Below are 23,838 nucleotides of genomic sequence, written 5' to 3'. Positions count from 1 at the left end.
GGGGCGAGGATAGCGAAACGACCGGATGATTCGAAATTCCCGTGGGCGTTTCGATCGACGCGGCATGAACATGGAATATATCTGCGCTTTGAGGCGAACTTTTCAATTTGCCTCGGAAAGTCCCAGTCGGCTAATGCCCCTAATCAATATACGCGTCAAGCCACCTCTGTGTCTCCATTTCTGCCCGGTAATACTTGTAAACCGCATCTCGCGCGTCTACTGTCGGCAGGATTCCCGTAGGAATCGCGGGCGAGGACTCAAGCTCCAACTCGATTTCACCCGGAACGAATTACTTGGCGTCGATGGTAGAGGGTCGAGAGTTTGAGTTTGGGGGTAGGACGGAATGGGCTGGGACGGAACCGATTAATAGAAGAAAAATTGCGATCGATTCGCAATTCGATTACGAATGACAGTTGGTCGCGGTTAAATTACAGATTGGGTATCGAGATAAAGAAGGGAGGAGTGGGTGACAGGCGGTGGATTGGTTATACTTTGCTATACGCGCGTTATTCGAGCGCCGATCGAGAAAACCGACGATTGCTCGCCGTTGGCGAAACAGAAATCTCGATTATTAATATTTCCTTGGTTTCGTTTGTTTGATCGTTGCTCGCCCGAGGCTGATATTTCCCCGAGGCTACGAAAGTGTGTTGGAGGCGTCGTTTCGGCCGGCCGAATCGATTCGCCGGCCATTAGTCATCGTTGTTCGTCGCGATGTTTCGTAAAAAACGATTCAAAATTGTTGGACGATGCAGCGGAGCTGGAATTGTCGATAAGGTCGAAAAGCAGGATGTCGAGGCGGCGCGTTTTGAGGGAGATTGATGAGGGCACCGCGGTTACCAGCGCCTGTGTACACAGTTAAATCGTTGGCTTGGTAGAGGTTCCTGCTCCGCTAGGGGTTGAGGTCAGCACACGCACCCTTCCTGTCGATCACCCGTTAACAGCGATTTATTTGTTGCGCTCATGTTTTTTCACCCTGCTCCCTCGGCCAAATCATCGTCATTGAACGTTCTAACCAACGTCATAACCAACTCTTTGAATAATCCCCGTTTCGCTCGATATCGATATCCTTCGTAATCGTCTTTGCGCGTACCAAGCGTTTCTAGATAAGCGCAATTAATCAACGATACCGCACGGTATATCGCTTCCACCTTTGCTACGCGTAACGTTTCACCAACGTTACAACGACAGCGTGGTAATGGACTCTCGCGTACCAGCAGCTCGGCTAAAAGCAGAAAACGAGCGCTGATTAAAACGTTCAACGTACATGTGTACGCGGGATAGTCGGAAACCGGGATATCGAAGCGTGTCTGGTTGCGCGAATGCCGGAGAGGGCAATGTTTCATCAGGTGGCTAAAAGGAACCATTTTTTCCCCGCTTTTGTCTGTTCTGCACGAGTCGAAGCATCGCTAGAATTTTAATTTCGCTCTTCGTCTTAGGTTTCCTCGGTGTGCGTCGGTTCACGGGAATGCATACAAATTCAGCGCGCCAGCCGAGCGCGATCGAACTTCCGTGGATATCTCGAAATTACTTGCGCGTCTTTCGACCGACGTGATTTCGCTGCATCGCGAAAAATTGTTTTCAACCGCGGAGATCTCGTTAAAAAAGTTGGCGGCTCGGTGGAAAGTTGGCTCGAGGGTCGCTTGATCCGCAAAGTATCTTCATCCTTGAGAGCCGGTCGGATAACGATGATTATTATTAAATATTAATCTCTTTGCTAATCCCTGTTATTAACGAGAGCGACCAGCACGTTATGGTAGGACTTATAATAAGGGTAACCTTTATGGCAAACCTAAATTCCGTTTATACTAAAATCATTAAGCCGCGACGTTGTTGTAACTCGATATCGTTTGTTAAACTAGTTTCCCGAATTAATTTCCCTCGATCTTAATCCGTTGCGCCTACCACGCTGCCCGCTGCAACGTTAAAATAAGACATTCTAGAAACAACATTTGTTCACAATATCGACTAGGCGTCGATTAAAATTATTGCTCAGCTGTGCGATTGAGCTTCGTTCCCTTCGCTCGAACGAAGCGAAAGTACGTGAGCCCGTAATCGTTGAACAGTTACGGCCGTAAATGTTTCTTAACTCGGTAACTCGGGCAAATTTTCTTCTTTAAGACTGTCCCGAGCGAGTAACGTAACGTAAGAAGACATACTCACATCGAACGTCGAACCTGACTTCCGTGCTCGAGGACATGGTGGGGTTGTCGTAAGCTGGATGAATGGCGACGCATCGAATCGGTTGTCCGTAACGCGATCTTTCCGCCATGATCTCGCAGATGCTGTAGGTAGCCCAGGTGCGGGGGTTGTCTATCTCCGTGGAGTTTACCTGAGGCCTCAGAGTCCTCACCTCGGTCTCGCCCACGTACCTACGAACATTTCCCCCGAAAATTTGCATTTCCAATGGCTGCTTCGTAACAAGCGTGCACGGAATGAAATCTCACGGACACCGAGCCCTCCATCTCGCCGCGATCTTCTTCGCAGACTCGCACCGTGTTTCTCTTTTCCCTCGACATCGCCCTCCCTCTCTTTGTTCGGCCCTGTCTCTCCCGTCTTCTCGTTCTCCTTTGCTCCTTTTCCTTTTCTACGAAACCAAAGATCGAAGCAGGTAATCAGCCCGAGTTTGCCTCGCCATTCCGAAATCTCCGAGTATCTCGAGTCGCGAAGCAGAGATTTCATCGTTGTTGCGAACGGTGTATCTCTCGAGGAAAGCAGCGATTTTCTGGCCTTTGCGTCGTCGCGAGAAACATCGATGGGGCGAAGAGGCGAGCAGGGAAACCCGATGATCGCCATAATTTCTCCTTTGACGCGGCAATTTACACGCGTCTTTGTAAAACGGCTGAATCTACTTAGTTCGGATTATTTATCGCGCTGATAGGACGCGGCGCACGCCGCTACGCTGCAGTTCCTCCGATAAATAACAACGCGAACGTATCCGTCGATACGTGGACCGGCGGTGCATAGAAGGTGGACTGGAAGAGGATACTCGAAGAGCTAGAGAAATGCAAGATGCGCATACGTGTAACGTGTACAAAGTTGCCGGATTTGCATGTAAGAGAGAAAGAACGGGCATAATCAATTCTTCGGGTTAAAGAGCGTTCTCCGTTGGTTCATTCGATGGCACGAGTTGCATCCTTTTGTTCGATCGAACCATTTTTCTGTCCTCCTACAGAAACATTTAAATATTCCTCGTGGAAAGAGTAGTACGTACTTCTCTGTTTATGAATTACCGTTTTTATAAAAACACGATGGAGAATTATAAACGCGGCTGGACTTAGAGGTTCGATCGTTTTTCAGAGTCGTTTTTCTCGCGGACAAAGTACCCGACGAACGATTCGTTTCGTCGTTCCGATCGATCGCGGCAACGAGCGTCATCTAAAAAAAAAAGGAGCGCTCGTAAATCGTAAAATCCTTTAAATTATAAGCTGCCGAAGTCTCTTACGAATTTATACCGATCGCGTTACATGGCTGCAAAGTCGATTCGTTGCAGTAATCGCAAAGTCTATCAGAGCCGTGAACGCAGGGTCCGTAAACTCGGAAACGATCGAATCGTTTTATGCGTGTCGCATACACTTGGCGCCTATCGATCAGTATAATTTCAGCGAAAAAGGGCGAGGCGTTACGAGAAGAGAGAGAGGGAGAGATGCTTGTCGCGACATTGGCCCGAATTTGACTAGACCGACGTCGAAGTTACCGCGTTCCTAGCCTGGTCCGGTGATTCGTCTACAAGTTAATCAACGTTTCTCGCGTAAGCTATCGCGTTTGCTAGAACCGTTGGTTTCGTTCGGTCGCGTGCTTTCTGTTGTTTCTGCGCCTCTGGGGTGCAAGCAAACCCTGGTAGCCTCTTAACTTCGTCTAGATACCGGTCGGAATGGATCATGATTATTCATGGGCAACCGACCGAGCCGTGCCACCATCGGCAAGATCCACAGGGTGCATTACGAGCTGGGATGTTCGCACAGGGAAAACTAACTGGCTCCTCGAACAAATGAGACTGTGCATGTATCGGACGAGACTCGGTAGAGCACTGTCTCTCTCTTTCTCTCTCTCTCTCTCTCACTCTCTATCTCGAAATAATAGCTCTGGAACGGAGGACACTCTGCTCCGTTTCTTTTTACGATTGACAAAGTGACTTCGTTGCAACACGGGAATTCAATTTAAAAATTAGATTCGATCCTTTACGCGTTTCTCTGTGCAGTTCCTGCCGGCTCGTACGGTCGCGACTCGGCCATTTAGTCCACCCCATAGTCGACGAGGCGCGCGTTCGTCTGGAGCGTCGGCAACTCGGAGCAATTACAACGGTAATCGTTCGATTACCGAGAAACGACATCCGCTCGCTGTGTCGACGGTGAACAGCGCGTGAAAGATACGGCTGGAATTAAGTTGTCGAAAGTCCGCGAGGCGAAATCAACTGGGAGCCGGCGCGAGCTAATCGAATCAATCCCGAAAAGGAGCAGCGTTACTCGACGATGATTGAACGCGAGCACACCGTCTAGAAAGCGGCTGCAATCTAAAAGCATTCAAAGCTTCCTCTTGGAAACCAACGTTATTACTCGGATCCTTCCGGCACGAGCTACTACGTTTCAATTTCCTGCTTGACCTTTTGCCGATCTCTTTCATCTCGCTCGATTTGCGACAGACGGCTCCTCGAAATTCCCGTGGCGCGGTTCGCTTCGTTTCGGCTCGGTCTGCTGCTGAAATTCGAACAAACACGGCGAGCGGCGGCCTCGAATCGAACGAAAACGGAGATCCAAGGATCGACAGTATATTCTCGTACATTGTGTTGGAATAGAATCGATGATCTTCCGGCTTCGAACGGATTCGAGGCAGCTGAAACGCGAGAATCGAGGGGGGGAAAAAGACCGCGACGAGTAGGGGCTGGTGGAAGACGATAAGTAGTACGGAATCTACGATGCAACAATTACGAACCATTTAATTAGAGGCGAAGGATTCCCATACCGCGCTCTGCAAGTGAGCGTAGCGATCTCACCTGCTCGGGCTGTCACGTTGCTGCCAGGTATAATTAGACGATCCGCGTACTCTATCTGCGGTCGCTGAGGGCTGACTGGAATGAGAGAAAATTAGCAGAGGTTAATTTGGCCGTCGCGCGACTGGATATTCCGAGTCATGCGCTCTGACGTTTCTCTGGACGTCGGCCGTTATCGTTGCGTTATCATTTAATCGCTTCGTCGTTGATTACCCTTGTCAGATCTATCGATCGTTCGCCACGACTCTACGTACGCGCGTTCAACTGCCTTCCCACGGTCGCGCGCGATAAACTTCGTTTTCTTAGAGAACGTCGCTCTTGACTTTGAAAATTATTCGGACAACTTTTCCATCGCTTCGATCCGGTGAACGCGAACGTGCAAACACATAGGTAGTCGAAACGATCGACGAATTACGAATTAATGGGGTAACGCGAACTAGCTGAATCGTAAAACGCCGCTTCTTACACGTACCGTGGCGAAGCTCGCAACGCGTGAGAAACAATAACGTTTTGATCGTCGATGGAATTTTCCACGACGGCCCAGTTTCGCAACTTTGCCTTCGGCCCGGTATTGTCCTGCCGCGATACTGGCCTTCTGAACGAGTAACGCGTTAATTTCGTCACAATGGCAACAACGACGATGAAAATCGACGAACGTGGCTTCGACGACCACGCTGGTTTCATCGACGGACGATATACTCGGGATTCGAATAGAAACGCTATGCGCGCAAGTGGAAGAATCCCGTTAGGCCGCACGAGATGTTTCAACGCGTTGATCAACGATCGACTTAGCTTTTCGTAGGATCGAAGCAAGTTAAATCGAAGATTTTTACCTCTGACGACCAGCCTGGCCGATTCGGATGCCAACGCGTCCTGCGTTGTGAAATCGCTGGCTGTGACTTGACATTGCCAGAGACCGTCGTCGAACTCCAGAGTGGCGGATCTGACCCAGAGAGAGCAATCGCCGATGTCTGGCCGTCCTACCCACTCGTATTTCTTCAAGTGCATGCCGATCGGCTGAAACAATGGAGATTCGTCTTGAAATCGATCGGTCGAACGTCGTTGCCTCGATTCAACGATCATCTTGTGTTGCGGCAGACTCGACTCGCGAATGGTAATCAACTGGGAATATCTGAAATAGTTTCATGTTTACAAATGATTCGAAGACGAATCGTTAGCGAGTCGGACGGTACGTCGTAAGGCAGATGGGAAACGAATGGAAGGTAAAGAGAACCGAGTGGCATCGATAGATTCTATAGACAATGACCGGCGTATGTCAGCGTTTTGCGCGATCGTTTAATCGACGAACGGAGGGACTTGGTGGATCGCTCCTCGTTACCGGAATCCTCTCAAGCTCCGTCACTGGTATCGCCTCTCTCTCGTCGCATCGTCCTCCGTTCCTCCTCGATTTCTAAGCGTGTTCCATCCGAAATGAATCATCGGCTTCCGGGTTCGAGGCTCTTCTCTTCTTTCGCGTAGATTAATTCGCTGCCTGGTAGGAAAGTGCGGCCTTAGCAAGTTTCGCAGTCATAATGTGGCCGTAATTCAAGGATCGATTCTCCACCGGGGGTGCCCATATAATCTATCTGCTCGTTTTACTCGACCACCCTCTGCCTCCTGTTTTAAAGGACCGTTTTCACTCCCTAGCTCTCTCCAACTATGGCTTATCCAGGCCACAGTCACGCTCCCTGTACGTTATCTGTGTACCGTGTGAAACTGGATCGCGCCGCACGTCGGTTCAATTCTCTCCTGTTGGCCGGAAAAATCTCGTCGTTCGTCATTTAAGGCCATTAGCTGGTTAACGAGTTTTCGTAATCCCTGGCCGACTAGCCGCGCCATGAAAATCCTTCTTGAGTTAACGCCAGCTTGCACCCCTCTGGGGAATTGCAAATTTTTTTGCTGCCCCATCGGTTGGGCTGTGTAAGTAATTTTCAGCGACGCCGTTTTTCCAGCGCGTGGTTGGCCGCGCTTTAGATTTGAACGTTCGCAACAACGTTAATCGTCGGGGGAACGACTCTTTCTTTGTTTAGCGGTGAAAGTTTCTGGCAACTCGTAATTACTAGGAAACCTGTTCCGATTGGACGTGTCAACCGAGCAACGCGCAATTCCACGCGATACACGAATCGCGTTCGCTGTTTCGCGTTTCTGCAAGGGGAAACGAAATTTTTGTTGGTCGCATCCGGAATTGCGTGCCGCGACTATATTAGTAATGAATACGACGCAGTTCTCGAGCAAGCGTGCAGTTTATCATTCAACGGCAGACACAATAATACAATGGGGATTCCTCTCGCGATGATTATTTGCGCATAGATGAAGGCGGAGGGCGGTGGCGCGCCCTCAGGACAAGAAGAATAATGAGTTGCCAGCGCGTTGACGTTTACCGTCCCGACGAAGCGACGCGTACGCAATTACACGGATATTAGCGTCTTACCCGCCCACGCGATGCTATTCGCTTTTTCCCCCTTCGTTCTGTTTTTTCATCCGTCCTCGAGAGCACGAATTCGACTTAAACCGATATGCCTCTCGCCTCGCAAGATATCGCGCGATGCTTTTAAATCACGCAACGTGCCCGCGACGAGAAGACCGATATCGCAGACGGCAGCGACGAAGAGCTCGACCGCCTTCGTGTCCGGACGTCGAAGGGTCGACGAAGAAGCAGGATCAGAGGGCGAATCAGCGTCACATTCATTTAAAGGATTAAAAACCGCGCGCTCGCCGCCAATGTACGAGCGTTCACTTACTTAACCGGGAAGGGCCCTTATTCCCTTTTCTAGTTCCTCGGTCGGTTCACCGTCGGCTCTGTCTTCGTCACACCCGACACCGGCCTGCCGCCTGCCATCTTTCCGCCTTTTCGTTCCTCTCGGCCTTCGTGACTATGTTCTCCGGAGAGGCCGCGACCAGCAATCAGCGTAATGCATCCGCAGACACGCCCCTCCTTCCCTCTGGCTCACTCTCTCTGTCTCTCTCTATCCACACAATCGCGCGCCTACCCCACATCGACGAACACCCATACCGATATCCAGACACGTGCACGTTCGTACACGTACGAATCTGCTCGGCGGAGAAGCAAACGGCCAGAGTACATACCCTCTGGGCCAAAGGCCCTGATAACACGAGCTTGAGTAATGCAGACGCAATGGCAATCTCTTGGAGAGCAACGAAATAGATCGCAGGACGTGGATCGATGCCGCGCGAAACCCGTGCTCTTTCTCCGAACGCTGTTACTCAACCCCTCCGCCGCATCCCCTGTTCTCCGCAAGAACCTCCTTTTCTCGAACCGCCTCCGTTCCCTATCAGCTCATCCAGCGTCGCGTTGCGCTGTTTCTATCTACCTCCTCTTCTTCTACCTCCTATTTCTTCAGCTTCTTCTTTTTCGCCGCCCTCTCTCTCTCTCTCTCTCTCTCTCTCTCTCTCTCTGTCTCTGTCTCGGACGCACACGCTAGCCAACGGATCAAGCTCCTTTCGCTCGGTGAAAAAGTTGTTAACTCGAAGATTCATTGCCGGCTCTTTGGAGGTATGAGTAGTGGCGGAGCGGGTCCGGCCGTTGGAAGGGTTGGTTCACAGGCGAGCAGAGGCTGCGGGGTTTTGAAGGAGCGTAAAAGGCGCGGCAGAGGGTTCGCCTGGTCCGAATGTTCTTCGAGGTAAAACGAGGCTACGAAGAAGCTGGCGAAGAGAGACGGCAGGGAAGCAGAGGATCTAGCGGCGGTGAAAGAATCGAGAGAAGGGGCGGTGCGCGGAAAAGAGCTTTCTGGTAATCCGGTGAAGACGATTCCGTACACCTATTTCGCTAAAGTGATTTCGTGCCTTCGAAGGATTCGACGTTTTCTCGTGAATCACGCCGCGTCTCCGTGAAACTTGCCGGTTTGCTTTTTCTTCGTTCTATCGCGCGGAAAAAGGCGCATCTCGTGAAGCTGGAACGCGTGTCCGGTTCCTTTCTAATTCCTGTATTACGTGCCGCGTTACTTCTGCGAACAGGAAATCCTCCTTCAAGCCGTCGCCGTAAGCCGAACTATCGCAACTATCTCTTTCTCTGCAGAAATTTTAGCCGGTGCTTCTCGCGTTCGTAAGTCAAGACCGGTCGGGTCAGTATGAAAATGCAAATTCTGCTTTATCTTCGTTCGAGCGGTCTGAAAAATCAATTAGGAATACGATACGAGCTGCCTATTATCCTCGGCGATCCGAATTCATTTCCCGTAAAATAAACACACCGCTCTTTCGCCGTGTTCCACGTTCTATCTCACGGCGTGGAATGCGAATCGAGCGAATTTTCTAAACAATTTTCCTGCAGCCGCAGCGCCTCGATAGTCGCAAGCAAGCAAAAACAATACGATCCTCGGTTGCGTACTACGCAAGGCACCCGAGGGCCAACGTTGTAAACAAGAGTAGCTCGGATCTCATGAGAAAATTATCCCGCTCGTTATTTACATCTTTCATAAATATTCGCCTTGAAGGGAAGACGAAGAAAGAAGGATCAGTTTCCGGGTTAGAAGTCGAGCGTAAGAGAGAGAGAGAGAGAGAGAGAGAGTGAGGGAGAAAAAGAGAAGTTTAGCAGAAAGTAACGAGAGACCACGAACGACATAAATCTCGAGGCTTTCGGAGGCGATCTCGTTTCAGGATCACCTACCGGGAGAAGGGTTGCTAGCTTGTTGCTTAACACTGTAAAACGATATTCTAGCCACCGAAATGCGTCCCTGTCTGCTTCCCGATGCAGGAGAAACCCCGTTTCTGTATACCATTTGCATCATTGTCCCCGAAAAGTCATGAAAAATTTGCCCGCGCGCCAACAGTTCGTTCCCGGTCCAAGCGAGATTCGTTTAAAAAAGATCCTCCGTTTCCAGCGTGAACTTCTCACAGTTCTGCTATCCTTTGATCGCCGTGCTTTCTCTCCTCACGACTACTTGTTGAGAGCGAAATTTTATTACGGTTATCAGGTTGGTGCTTTCATCGGGAAACGATTAAGCAGAAACAGCGGAAGGGATCTTAAATATGCTTCGTCCGTCAGCGTACATATTTACGCTTCAGATCTCTCGAACTCGGTAACTAGGGGTAAACTTATTTACAGTCTGTCGAACCATTTGCCATCTTCGTTCGATGTCGACTTACAATTGAAATTCGCGGCTTAACCGAGCAAACGTAAATGCGGCACGGAGCTTGTGCACACACTCGGCACCCCGATGGTCTATCGGGAATTCGCAAATTCCACTAGCGATAATAAATAGAGGAATTCGATATCGCCCGTCCGCGAGGGACATCGTCGAAAGGTTGTCTCTTCGTATCCATCATCCGCCTTCCGAACGTCTCATCGATTTGACGGAATTATCGCGAAACGTTTAAGGGTGGATCTCGCGAGGAAATCAGAAAATATCAGCGTCAGCCTTCGAAACCGTAGACAGACGCGGAACACTCGGCTACGAAGGAACGGAATTCCGCGGAAGAAGCGGTTGAAATTATTTCAATTTCCGTGGCGCGCGTTTTTCGCCGACCTGTTCCGCATTCTTCCTTTTTATCGTTTCTTGCAGCGGCAGAGAAATTCGCGCGGCCTTCCCGGCTCCACGTAAATATAATCGACCACCTTGTGCAAACCGCACGAAGCGAAATCGCACGAGCCTGGCGCTCTTACTCTCGCATTCTCTGCCCCTTTTAATTAACGTATCTCTGGACGAATTGCCACGGAAAGAAGCTCTTTCGGATGGAAAAGAACGAATTGTTGGAGCGGCGCGCGCGTCGCTCGGATTTAGGTCGACTATCGGCGCGCACAACCGCCAGCCAATCTCTCACGTCGAAATTTTCACGATTCGCCGTTGAAAAATTACGGGCCACGATGGCGAATAAATCTTAACGATGATTTTGTCTCGGGCAGTATCTAGGTCCTCGCGGTCTTGTCCCCGAAGACGCATCACTCGATAATGAAGATGGATTCGCGGACGAATCAGGGGGCAAAAATATGTTTGCTTCCGGTCGACAGAGCTCGTATTTAGAGCCGGTAATTCTCTGGGGAGCGAACTGTCTTTGCGATCGATTAGCGATTGCTTCTTTCAGAGGCGGTTGAATAGCTTCGTCGAGCGGGAATGAAACGAAGAGAGAATGAAATGGAAAAGTCGCAAGGTTTCACGATTTTCCAGGTATTCGATGGACGATAGGCGACGCTTCATCGACTTAACTCTCGGTCTTGATCGTTTTTGGTTAATTACGCGAATTAATTATACATTCGTCGGCATGGAGAAGATGGCAAGAGACAAACGTGCTCCGGCTTTGTATCCAAATAACGAGGCCGCGGGTGAAAGAAGCGGAGTGGCCGGTTTTCACGATGCCTCGAGGGGTAAACAAAAAGGGGTCGCGTACAAAGTGGACGGATAAGTGGCGGTCGAGTGGTCGCCGGTTGCTTTGGAAATTTATCATTTAATCTTTTCCGTGCGGTGTTCACGGCATTGTGGTCTACGGACGGTCTCGTCGCCCGCGGTTAAATGCGTTTCAAGAGACTCCACTCTCGCCGCCGCGTCGTGTATCTCTTACCGTGTGTACGCGTTTCGTTTCGCGTGCACACACAACGCGAGGCACACGTACGTTGCACACGCGCGTTTATTCCGCGCTGCTTGTGACGATAACACCGGTAGTAGTGACGCCGTTGGTCACCGCGTCCCAATACGTGCCTATATTCTCTCGGTTATATAAAACCGATGTGTGCATTAATTTACATATTAATTCGCCGGAGTAATCCGCTTTAATGACATTTGGATTAGGGGAAATGTCGCCAGGAGATACACATTCTGCCGCCATGTCGCTATTCCCGTCCGTTTCAAGAATATTCCCCGATACGTAATAAATACAGTTTCATAATCATTTCCCGTTATATCGGCCAACACGGTTTAGGCGTGGCTTTTGATTATACGCGTGATCTCTCTCCGTCGAATCGATCGCTTTCTGCCAGATTTCGATCGAGTTTGTGGCTCACGGTCACGCGCCGTCGATTTCCCAGCATTAATTTCGATATTAATTCCCGGTCACTGATAATCCGGGTTAATGACATCAGGATTGCAGAAAACGCAGCTGTAGTGTACACGCGCACCTGTTCTTCCTTCTTGTTCCAAACCATCGATATTCATCGGGGTGGTTTTAAACGATACTTTTGTTCCTTTGCCCGGGAACGCTGTTTCCATGTGTCTCGCTGGTATTAAACGTTCCGACCTTTGTCAGGAAAACAATTTACTTTGACGTTTCTTTTAAAACCGTTTCGACTCGCTTTAATATCGTACACCTCGTAATATCGTAGCCGATACAAGCTTTGAATAACATTCTCCGCTTCATCTGCAGCGTCAACGTGTATTTGCTTCTTTAATTAGTAGAGACAAGAGAAAGAAAAGCGGTAAGGTAAGTACCACTGTCTTCGCATCAATGGGCGGTCTTCTCTTCGCGCAAACAGACGACGCTCTGCCAGGTAACGCGTGCGTTCATCCGCGAATCGTTTACCACCAAGTTCAACGATTCCGCTATCTTTCGGCACGACACGATGTTCCACTGACTTCGAATTATTTCGTTTAATTAAGCGGTTCGCGCGTCGATTATTGTACACCGCCTCCTTAAGTTCGATGCAGTCGCGTGCTTGCGCGGACAAGAAGCTGGTGAAAAAGGAGCTGAAAATACGCGTGCAAGAAGAAATTGCGTCAAAGATCTGCTCCCAAGCAGGCTCGGTCAAAAGCTTTGCCCGCGTCTGAAAACTCGTGGACCTTTCGTCGCCCTTTTCGTTTCTCCGACAATCACCGTCCTCTTCTCACCCCCTCGTTGGCACGCTTTTGCTCGAACGCGGCCGGCTTTTCACCCCTGGCTGCCGACTTTTTTTCAGTCGAGCCGTTGTAACGACTTCAATTTAGAGGTACGTTCGCAGCATACCCGAGGACGACGAGCACGACCAACCCCTATCCCTGCACGCGAGCTCGCCCCTCGTCCTTCTTTCTCTGTCACGACGCGTCGCGACAAACGGCAACGAAGCAACTTTTTCGTCGCGTAGAAGCAAGGCGCGTTCGCGACTCGCTCTCTTTTCTCTCGGACAAGGAAAAGGGAAGAAGGGACACGAGTCGCGATGGCGGAAGAAAGTCAAAGTGGAACGGAAACCGGTGGACGCGAGTCGGACGCGCAGAGGAAGAGGAAGCGGTGCAAGAAACTCGCCGGAAACGTGGCTGAACGACGCGTTTAGCTTCGCAATTGCCGTAATAAAATCGTCTGGCATTAAATCTTGCAGAAGAGACGCGGCATCATCCCTTTTTCCTTCGTTTCTTCTTACGAGGCGGCTTTCACGAGCGCGTTAACGCGTTTGTTTATTCCGGAACAAACCCGAGGAAAAATTTATCGTGCTCAACGGGAAACAAGTGGGATAGGGAAAACGGAATACGGAAGGAAGAAAAGATTAAGGGGCGGTTACACGGCGTCTCTTCCGAAAATTTTGGGACGCGCGGCCAAGTATTTTTCTCGTGACCCAGCTTCCTGGAAAGCGTAATTTGCTGGCGCGAACGGCAGAAAAATTACGGCTCTTGACCCGCCCGACAATACGGCCCGAGAAAAACGCGGCGGACTCGGTGCAACTGTAGCGTATTTATATTTTGATTCACCGGGTTCGCTTCCTTGTCGCCATTACCGCGTTCAACGATTTTACAAGCCGTCTGCAACGCGGTAAAGGCAAACTCTATTTTTTCCTCTCTGCTGCGTTTCAACCTGGCGTGTAAACGCTTCATTCCTATTCGAAAATTTAATGAAAACTGAAAACTTCCGCTTGTCGAATGAAAACGTTAATCGACTCTCCGATCAAATTCAAAGTTCTCGATGATCGCGAACGATCGTTGAAGCTCCAAGTGGTTTCGTACGATGAAAAAGCGTAGCCGGATCGACGCCACTCGATAATTTTGCGGTAACGTCGCGATACTCTCGATACGATGACATGAAATGAAAAAAAATATATATATGTATACATATAGGTATATTAAGCGCATGAAAATATCGCACAGTTCGAACTTTGACGTCGAGATCGTGCTACAGTTATCCTCCATTGTTAGCCACCACCGAGTCTTTTCATCGTCTGGGCAATGCGCAGAGGACCATGAAGAACTTAATTACAAGGAAAAGACGATTACGCGAATAGAAGAGTGAGTAGAAAAGAAAGTGGGATAGTAGAGAGAAGAAGGATCGAGACGAGGAAAGTCGGCCGGTTTGCGGAGGCAGTTGCGCGACGGAATAAAAAGTTTCGTCAGGATTAACGATAACGACGATAATGAAGCCGCGTGTCACCGACGACCTGGACGGACGATCATTGTTCGACGTCGGATATCCCAGAGTCTTGGAAATCTTTTCTTCTCCATCGGTTCGCGAGATGTTCCCTTTTTCCTTCGATCGTGAGACGATGCTACACCCCTGCCACTTTCTCGAGCAAAAGATTTCGCAGGAAGAAACGAAGGTCTCGGAGATCGACGAGTCAGCTTTTTGCATAAATATTCCAGTGGAAATTCCGTCGCTGGTCCTGTACCTAGGCGAGCGATAACGTCGGCCCATTGAATGGTAGAACAGCGAATTCTCATCTAAATTCACGCAGAGAGTGCGTTCCAGTTATGAAATTGCACTTGGGCAACTGTTTCGCGTAGCGACGTCGCGCGCAAGCGACCACGAGGTCGAACGAGTTGCACTGACCACAAGAGGACACAGACGAAGAACGATGCAAATCTGTTCCCAGGAAATTGCATCCTTTGTTAAACGTCGTATCACCGCCAACCTTCTCCCTTTTTCGTCCTATTCGCACGCTAAAACTTTGCTCTAACTCTCGACGTCGCTCGATCAACCGCAATTCTTCGTTCGTCTCTCTTATTCCTGCGTTCGTACCATCGAGCGTCAAGAATTTCCCAAAGCTTTCAGACCATCTCGTCTTCGATCGCGTGTCAGACGGATAAATATACGCTCGCGCGCTACGTTCAACGTACGTGGCTCGCATAGGCGGCGAGGAAAAGTTACGCGCCTCTCTTACGTAGCGCGACTCTGTCCCTCGGTGGCCGTACGTACATTAGGCGACGTATAGATACAAACGACCTGGCCTTTTTTCCAAAAAAACAATTGGCTCGGCGACGAAACTCGAAAGAAGTTGTCGTCCTCGAAAGAAGACGAATCGCGTTGCCGTTGCCAGTGGCGAGTGCGCGTGCTAACGGCGGCGGTGTTCAGCCAAGAAAAGTCGAGACTTTTCGAGCGGAACGAGCTTTCTTAGATCTTTTCAAATTCGTTGGATTCGTTCCGAGAAAAATACGCAGCGCGGATGTGGTTAGTGAATACCTTCCTGTGGCAACAACCGCCTGTTCCTCGCGGACTTTAAGTAGGTAATTGTGAGTAAATGAGGTGGTCCGCGGCCGCACACTCGCGCAGTTACGCGGTAAAAAATGTAGACGCGGCTGAAAGGATGACTCGGATTTAATTAAAAAATTTTTTTAAACGGATAGTCCGTGCGCCCACGTTGAATACCGGCATTACCGACACGGTACTTTCTTTAACCGTAGACGCATTCACTCGGCAATTTGTTCAGCAGCTGTGCGGCACGCCGTACTAGACGTAAGAACCTGGTTCTGAGAATAGATTTCGAAAAACTGAAAAGACGGCGACTCGTTTAAGGATCCGTAAGCGCTTATGCGAATACACGCCGTATAGTTTGTATAGTGTTCGATATGTACATATATGGAAGGGCAAATAGCGGCGCAGGGCCATCGTGCGCGATCGCAACAGATTTCAGTAGTCGTCAATGGTACGTGATAAAAATACGAATAATTTTTGTTTTAATTTTCAATTCTTTATGGAAACTTTGACCATGCGGGAATTCGATTGAAATTGATTTACACGGCAGCCAATATAGATGTCGGTTAATCGAATCCGTTGCTTCTGCCCCGTGTATTTGTTAATTTAAAAGGTAATGTTCATGTACACGCATGAAATACCATAGGTACTTGCCAGGTTATACCAGATAATCTATGGAGTATTTATTCGACCGTATTGCCGCGTTTATTTCCCTTTTATTTTTTTATCCATTCTCGATTACACTCTACAATCACGAACTCCAACTTGAAATTCAACCTCGCGCTGCGATGAGTTTCGCATCAATTTTCTTTTTTTTTTTTTCTTCTTCTTTACTTCGAATCACTTTGTAGCTTGTTTTCTCGTGGTTTTTCTCTCCAAGACTCGTCTATACCCCGTTGGATCGTAAATGCGTCCGTACGATACGATGCGTCGTAATATTTCACTTAAGTTCGAGCAGTCGACTCGGTTGCCTCGCAGTCAACGACGAACAAGTATTTATTGTCGGTAGACACGTAACGTCCACTTTCGGTCAGAAACTTATCTCGGGCGAAGTTTACTGGCACCGAGGCAAACGGAGAAAAGTTGGCTGCCAGGAGGTTACAGTGCTGGTAACAATGAACTATCCGGAATCGCGATAGACGGGGGCGCGCCAAGACGAAGGTCCTTTTCTTCCACTCTCCATCTCCCGGGTGCTCTCGGTCAGAGATAACGGCATGCGTGATTTTTCAAATTCTACGTACTTCAACCGTCGTACTTGGAATGCAAGTCGACGAGGGGTGGAAACTTTTTGTTCTAAAAAAAGAAAATACTTCTATCCTTTTCTTTGCTGACACAACTTTTAATTATCTCTGTCCAATCATCATCTTTTTCGTTCCACGTTATTCGACATTCGAAAGACCGACGGTTTGACCTCGCTCGAGCAGACCGGTCTTTCTAATTCGTTGCACGTCGTCCTGTTTGTAGGTTAAATTTTTTCAAGCTCTTTTCGTGTAAGTATCCTTTTTTTTTTTCTAATATTCTTTTTCAATAGCTCTTTTAGCTCTTTTCACGTGCGTTTTAAAATTCGAACGATAGGAACGGCGAGAGTCACGCAACCGTTTAGGATCGCCGATTTATTTCACAGGCAAATTCGATGAAAATGGAATTCACAGTCGATGGGTTAAATCCTGAACAGCTATGGTGAATAATAGACACGTACCCTACTCACCTATATATCGATACGATGCGTCGTTCTACCGTTACGAGAACAACTGGCGGATAAATCGTTCGTACTTACTTTTTGATCCTTCTGCCAGATACACTGTCCTCTCTTGCCGAGTACGCGGCAGATCATCTTGGCGTCTTGGCCGGGATTCACCTCGGTATATTGCGGTGACTCTTCGAATTGCTGAATGCCACGGCACACTGTAAGCAAGCGAACAAGCGAAGTCATTAACTCCGACAGGGATTCTTGCGAACGATACCTTTAACGATATCGACTGGCGCCTGCAACTTCTCCTCGCATAGTTTAACGCGCGATAAAAGAAATTCTCGCATCGGGGCCGAACCAATGGAAAGTTTTGTTTTCAAGCGATGAGGAGATAACAGAAGCAACCGTATAAGCGTCGGTTTATCTAGGTATTAAAGCAGACCGGCGCTCGTTAAAGTTGTTATTTAATTCGCAACTTCGATAAATTCGTTTAACTCGCCCGTTCCCAGTCCGGACCTTCGGTTTTCATCTCGCAGCTTCCCGATAAATTCTATCAACGGGATAATCGGGTTCGACGGTGAAAACGATGCGTCCTTAATTTTCACGATAGAGAATCTTTACTTTGATTAAAATAGAACGGGTGTCGCTGACGCGCGCGTCACTTGTTCGTCGGATCCGAAAGTCGTACTCGGTAAATAACGAACGTCGGCTGAACGGAACAACTGCGATGACAACAGAAGCGGATAAGCACCGTCGTTTGTTATTCATATTTTTCGATGACAAATCCTGCGTGAAATCTGGAACGACCACAGGGACCGCTCAATGCTTGGCGTTCTTGTCCATTTGACGTTTCGTTTGCAACGTCGGCGACGTGAAAATTTTATGCGAGCGAGCACGGCCGCATCGTTCCCGTCGGATTGCAATGTTAAAAATTCAATTTTTTCACCGAGATGGGAGTGTTTTTTACCAGGTGTACGTTTACGCGGCCACGAAAATAACTTTGCAAAATTAACAAACCGCCGTGCCGGTACCGTTACGTCCTCGGCCCGTCGTGTTTTATGGCCGTGAAAATGAACGTTACCTTGCGAAACGACCGCATGACCGACCAACCTTTCTTCCGCGCGCCACTTCGTGCCACGCCGTCACGACGACGCGAAACGATGGCCCGCCCGGGATATTGAAACCATCGCAACGAATGCGAGTCGCCGGCGAGAACAAACAGGCGTGAGTTCGCGGGGATCTTCGATAAGCCGGCGGCGGACTCGCGGAAAATAATTTATAGCGGTGATTCACGGCCGAGACAAAGACCTTAGCCAAAGTTACAGCGTAACTTGCCGAGAATTATGCATTCCCGGGCCGAACTGGCCGACTTATTTTCACCGACTGGCAGAGATAAAGCGGAATTCGCGGAGTTCCGGCTAGTTATCCCGCGAAGGGCTTATGAATTAATATCGCGGGTATCGAGAATACTTGGAGAGAATATTTTAGCGGAATATTCGGGTCGAGGTACGAGGATCGGATCGATCGGACGGTGAAATAAAATCTAATATTCATCGCCGTAACTATGCTCGTAGAATCTCCGGTCGAGCCGGATGGCAAGGAACGGCGCCCGAGGAAACCAACCGATCGCCGATCGTCTGTTTACGGTAAAAGTTAAGGAGTTTCGCAACAGGTCGGGCACTGGATAAATTCGAGGTTTCCCATTTGCCGCTTTACACTTTGCTCGTCCGTCGAGTTTGTATCGCCCGTTTCGAACACAGCAGAGCAAATATATTTGCAGCAAAATCCAGCAAATTTAACGATCCACGATGCTCAATGTGAAACGAAACAAACGAATTGCAGTTTTCCCTGTCGATTCTTTACGGTCAAATAGAAAGAATCTCGGGGCCAAAACTGATACTCCGAATCGACAACAGAGCTTTCGTTTCGACGTTGCAAAATCGCGTCATCGATACGCGATCAAGTTAAACGATCGACGTGTTTTCCACTTGGCGTAAAGCAGGAAATTTACGAGACCCTTTGGCAAATCAACGCGTTGTCGCGAGCATTGTGCGATAAAAATCCTTTATCCTGTTATTAGTAGCGGGCCGATGTTTCCCTCTTTCTCGATTCCTGCATTTCAGTCGCTCTCCTCTCGATTCGTCGACGTGCTTTCGGTGCTCGCCCGTATTACGGTTTTCCGTCTCGCTGGTTCGTACTGATTGGCTTCTGAATCGTCCAATTATTAATCTCTCATCTGGTTTTCCATGGAAGGCTAAACCGGTCAGGTGGCGCGTGATAGGTCGTTTGGCGGAATCATTCGACTGTACGTATTAATCAAGTTTGTGGGCCAAGCACCAGCCGTGTCTGTCGTTGGCTTGCCGCGATTCTCTGTTATCTCGTTTCATATCTCGCTGGGGGCACGGTTTAATCGTGAACGATAAACGATCACCTTCTTTAAATCGTTTCATCCCAAACGAGCTTCTCCGTTTATTTTAGCGACAGTCGTTTGGCGGATTCGCGACCGACTGGCCGAAGCTAATCGCGCACGGTCGATCGAGCCGACCGGTGCCAAATCTGTTCTATTAATTTCGAAGTTTCGGCCCGAAAGAGTACGGAGGGTTAATCTTATCGACATGCTCCGTGGTATCGATCGAAGAGGGCAAAAAGCCGGAACCTTGTCTAGGAACGAACCACGTAATGCCGTCAATGCGAGCAATTTCACGCCAAGCGACTCCCGCCCCGATTCGATGTTCGATTGTACCCGCGGATTACGAAGCAATTATACCCGCTTCTCTCGTGTCCGAACGGCTAAAGAGCTGACCTTTCCGACATCGTCGACCGTTCGTAATTTGTTTCCGACCCGGCCGACCGATTCCGCGCGCTTATTACTCTCGTATCGCGAAATCTTCTTAATCGATCCAGGTACCTTCAACTCGTTCGTGGAAAAATACTCGTTTCTTTAGCGCTCGAACGTCGGCTGAAATATCGTTGAACTTATCTTCGGTAACGAATCTGCCAGACATTTTCGGAAAATCTTCGAGGCACTGTCGGCTGCCCGACGTAATTAATTATCGGTATTTGTCGTGGTAACGAGGTCATTATCTTGCTACCATACACTTATATCCCAGAATATTTCACGAGTAGCTCGGAGAACGTCTTAGCTAGGAGCGCGCGAACGGCTGAGCTAATTTTCCAGAGAAGACCAATTTTTATGCTCGCGCTTACGCGTACCGGGGAATCCGAAACAATTTAAAAGAAGGAGAACAGATGGAATTACGAAAACATCGAGAACCGAGGCAGTTGGAAAGAGCTTCGTGTCCGTACGATGGGCTTTTCCGATCTACTCGTCGGTCGGACATCTTTCTACGAAAATGTAAAACAGATACGGCATTTGCAGAGCTCGGTACTTGCCGTAAAGTTTTACGACCGCCTTTCCCCCTTGTATCGAACTGAACAAAGAGAAATTATCTTGCTCTACCTGTTTCTCCGGAAACGGAGAAAGAACGTAAGGACAAAAAGAAGCAGCGCGACGGCAAAAGGTTTCTGTAACACGTGTTTGAGCAAGGAAAAATTAACGACCTGTTGTTTTCGCAGTTCCTTTTGCTCTGGCCCATTCTACTTAATGTAGCCGGTGAATACTTTATTCGAATCGAGCAAACGAATGGGCATCTTAAGTGTTCTCTAAACGAGCGTTCCTCCGCGAGATTAACTCGCGTCTCGCGGACCGACGAATCCGCCATGATTGGTCACCGGCGAGAATGGATTGCAGAGCAAATTCTTCGCAACTACAGCGAACGATTTTCCGATAAACAGGGAGAGAGAGAGAGAGAGAGAAAGAGAGAGAGACGATCTGTGAAAGCCGGTTACCGCCCGAGCGCATTTACATCGATCCATCGGTACGCGGAACGATAATTTAAAAGGACAACGTTTTCGCAGCACTTCCGCTTCGACCTGTCGATCGGAAGAAGAAAAAAGGAAAACAGGCCGGGGGAAAAAGGGGAACGTTACATTGCGCGAGGGATAACAAATGCGCCGGCTGCTGTAACCTGGCGAGCGACGTTACGACGTTCAAGCTTCCAGCTTCCAGGAGGGGAGAAGGTTTTAGATAAAAGCGCGCATGGGAAAATCTTTATTCGTACGATCGACGTACGCGTCGGCTACCTAATTTTCCTTTTAATCCGAGCGAGGCGGAATCAACGCGACGATAGAGACAGTAAATCGCGTCGGATATATTTTCTTCGTAAAGACCGGTCTCCTTTAAAGAACTTTTAAAAACACAGCAGCTCTCGGCTCGCACAGCTTTTCCCTTTAATTTATTTTCTGCAGCCGAAACGGTCTCGGCGGAATTTCGCGAATAACGAACGTTAGGATACATTTCTTTCCCGGTTAAATGAAACGGTGACGTTCGAGCAAAGGGGGTGAATTAAAAAGGAGGAGGCAAAGGGGTTGCAGGTAGTAGAAGAAAAAACTGCTAGTGTCAATATATCGTCGGACCTGTGACAGTTTTTAATCGTAGAAGTACGTTATTGGTGATTCTCTGTACATCGTATTCTCTCCTACTCGAACACCGCATATATTTTTTTTCCCCGCTGTGTACATACTCGCGTCGGACTTTTGCCTCTATCGATGTTGCCGTTATATTCACGAGACCTGCACGTATCCACACGGTGGTACATACCTTTTCTTCCTCGACGCTCGTCGATGTTGTTGCGAATTAAATGCGACGCGATACGTATCGAACCCGTTACGAGATACACGCGGAGTTGGTTGCAACGCACCGCGTTCTTCCGATACGAGTGCCACGATACAATGGCGTTCGATATCGATCCGTTTTGGCCGGGCTGGCCTTTCAATTTTCAAAAATGTTGCCAAGTCATCTTTCGCTCCTTACGCGCGTACGCGCGGGGCCTGTCAATCTCTTCGGGCGCAAACGTTCGTTTACGTTATCGATGGCAGCGAAATAACAATAGGGAAGAACACGTATCTTCCGTGAATACGAACAGCTTGTAGGATTTGCAAATTTAAATTCACCGTTGCGTCGGCGGCAATAAGCGAGCCGGCAGCGCGATGTCGCGCTTTATCGTGATTAAATGTCAACACGATCGGAGGCCAGTGATATCGAGTTATCTAAAATTTTTCCAATTACGAAACTGGCGAAACTATGTACGAGGCCACTTGACCGGGTCACTGGCATCCGATCATCACCGATCTACCTGGTTCCATGGTATTTCGTATCGCCCCAACAGTTTTATCGGTATCGTGGCCGACGATCGGCCAGTTAACCCGTGTCGTTGCACCGCTCGAAAATTGTTTTATCGCCACGACGGCTTGTTACATCCTTGGTCGCGTTAGAGTCAACCATCGATGCTCGCTACCCGCGTTTCATCGTTCATTGATTAATTTCGCCAAGGCGAAACGCGCAAATTTAATAACAACCGAACGTAATCAACGAGCATCGACGACTCCCACCGTCCCTTATCCGCCCCCCTGCCCCTTCGCCGCTTGTTAGCAATTTTTGCACCGTCGCTGATGCATTACGAATTCACGCGTAAAAACTCGGTGGGCGTCGACACGTAAAGGGGGAATAACCTCCTTTAAATCCCCGCCTCGATCCACCGGATCGGTAATTAAATTGTTGCGCGAATTAGCGCGAGCGCTGGCTCGTGCACACAGAGCCGCGCTTTTCCGTCCCCCCGTACGCGTTCACTTTCCGCGGTTCGACCGAGTATCGCGGAATAAAATTTCTCGATGGCCTCTCTTACCTCTATTGCCTCGGTTACGCGGCAAACACGCTCGCCCGGAACGAGCCACTCCACCGAAAAATTACGGTTTCAAAGAGCTACTGGTAATTCCCGTTGTTTTTCGTCTAACCGGTCTCCGAGCGTTTTCCGCGTTTTCCAGCAGCGGTCGTGCGTAAAGCAAATTCGCCGAGGCTTTGCGTCATCGTTACGGAATGTCGCGAGATCGTCGCGAACTGCTGCTTTTGGTAATTGTCAGGCAAATGAACCTATCCACGACAAGGGATCGAAACGGAACGCGCAAGGTTTCCGCAGAAGCTGGTGGAGCTCGACGCCGTGAACGCGATTTCAGTTTTCACGGTGTCGAGTATTTTCCCTCGTTTATCCTCGGCCACGGCTTTATGAAAGGCTATCTGTCTTAATATTTGGTCGACACACAGCGTGCGCGAGGTTTGCGCATCGAACGCGAACGCGTTTCACCGACCAGCTTTCCCTCGAATTATGTTGATACAGTCTACGGGCAGCTTTAGCTTTTCCATTTTTCACGCATCGCGTACGCGGCACGGCGGCGAGCCCGATCCTTTCGCCCCGTAGAGATTCTCTCTGTCTGATGGCGATACGCAGTTCTGTATTTATTTTCTGGCAAGTAGGATAGTTTTTTCCACGATTGGACAGCGCTTGGGCAAACGGATTTTATTTGGACGGCACTCCGGGAGAACTGTTTGCAACGACTATTGGAAAATATCGGCAACGATTCGTTTCTCTGCGAATTTCCGCCGTCTCCGCTGAGAGTAGATTAACTTTTTTCGCGATACTCGCCGGAGGATACGATCGTAACGAATAATTCCTGTCGGTACCCCTTCTTTTTTCATGCGTCATGATTTTATCGTAAAACATTTAGTACGTTTCGATCGATCCCCCCTGTCCCTCGGCACAGGCAAAATATTTCCATACGCTCTGACAAAATTGTTTTCGCACATCGTGTAAAACCAACCGTTACCGCTCTTCATATCTGTTGCAATTTTCATTCAAGCGTTTCACTGTTTTACGAATAAAACTATGCAAATAAAACGCTCGACCGACGGATTGTCGATTCCTCACGTATCTAGCACGAAAAAAATATTTAT

The 23,838-nt window shown here is 48.9% G+C and overlaps 1 protein-coding gene across 1 annotated transcript in view; it reads right to left on the bottom strand.

Moving 5' to 3' along the window:
* LOC139988584 (kin of IRRE-like protein 3) overlaps nucleotides 1-23,838 on the bottom strand; it is a 110,612-nt gene that overhangs the window by 15,136 nt on the left and 71,638 nt on the right. Inside the window, exons 2-5 of the mRNA XM_072006196.1 lie at nucleotides 17,079-17,206; nucleotides 5,821-6,004; nucleotides 4,930-5,065; nucleotides 2,161-2,369 (exon numbers count right to left, since the gene is read on the bottom strand). Of these exons, the coding sequence (XP_071862297.1) occupies nucleotides 2,161-2,369; nucleotides 4,930-5,065; nucleotides 5,821-6,004; nucleotides 17,079-17,206 (657 nt within the window). The remainder of the gene's footprint in view (nucleotides 1-2,160; nucleotides 2,370-4,929; nucleotides 5,066-5,820; nucleotides 6,005-17,078; nucleotides 17,207-23,838) is intronic.

The sequence above is a fragment of the Bombus fervidus genome, chromosome 6 (assembly GCF_041682495.2).
Source record: "Bombus fervidus isolate BK054 chromosome 6, iyBomFerv1, whole genome shotgun sequence".
NCBI lineage: Eukaryota > Metazoa > Arthropoda > Insecta > Hymenoptera > Apidae > Bombus > Bombus fervidus.
This window is presented reverse-complemented; position numbering and strand designations above follow the sequence as displayed.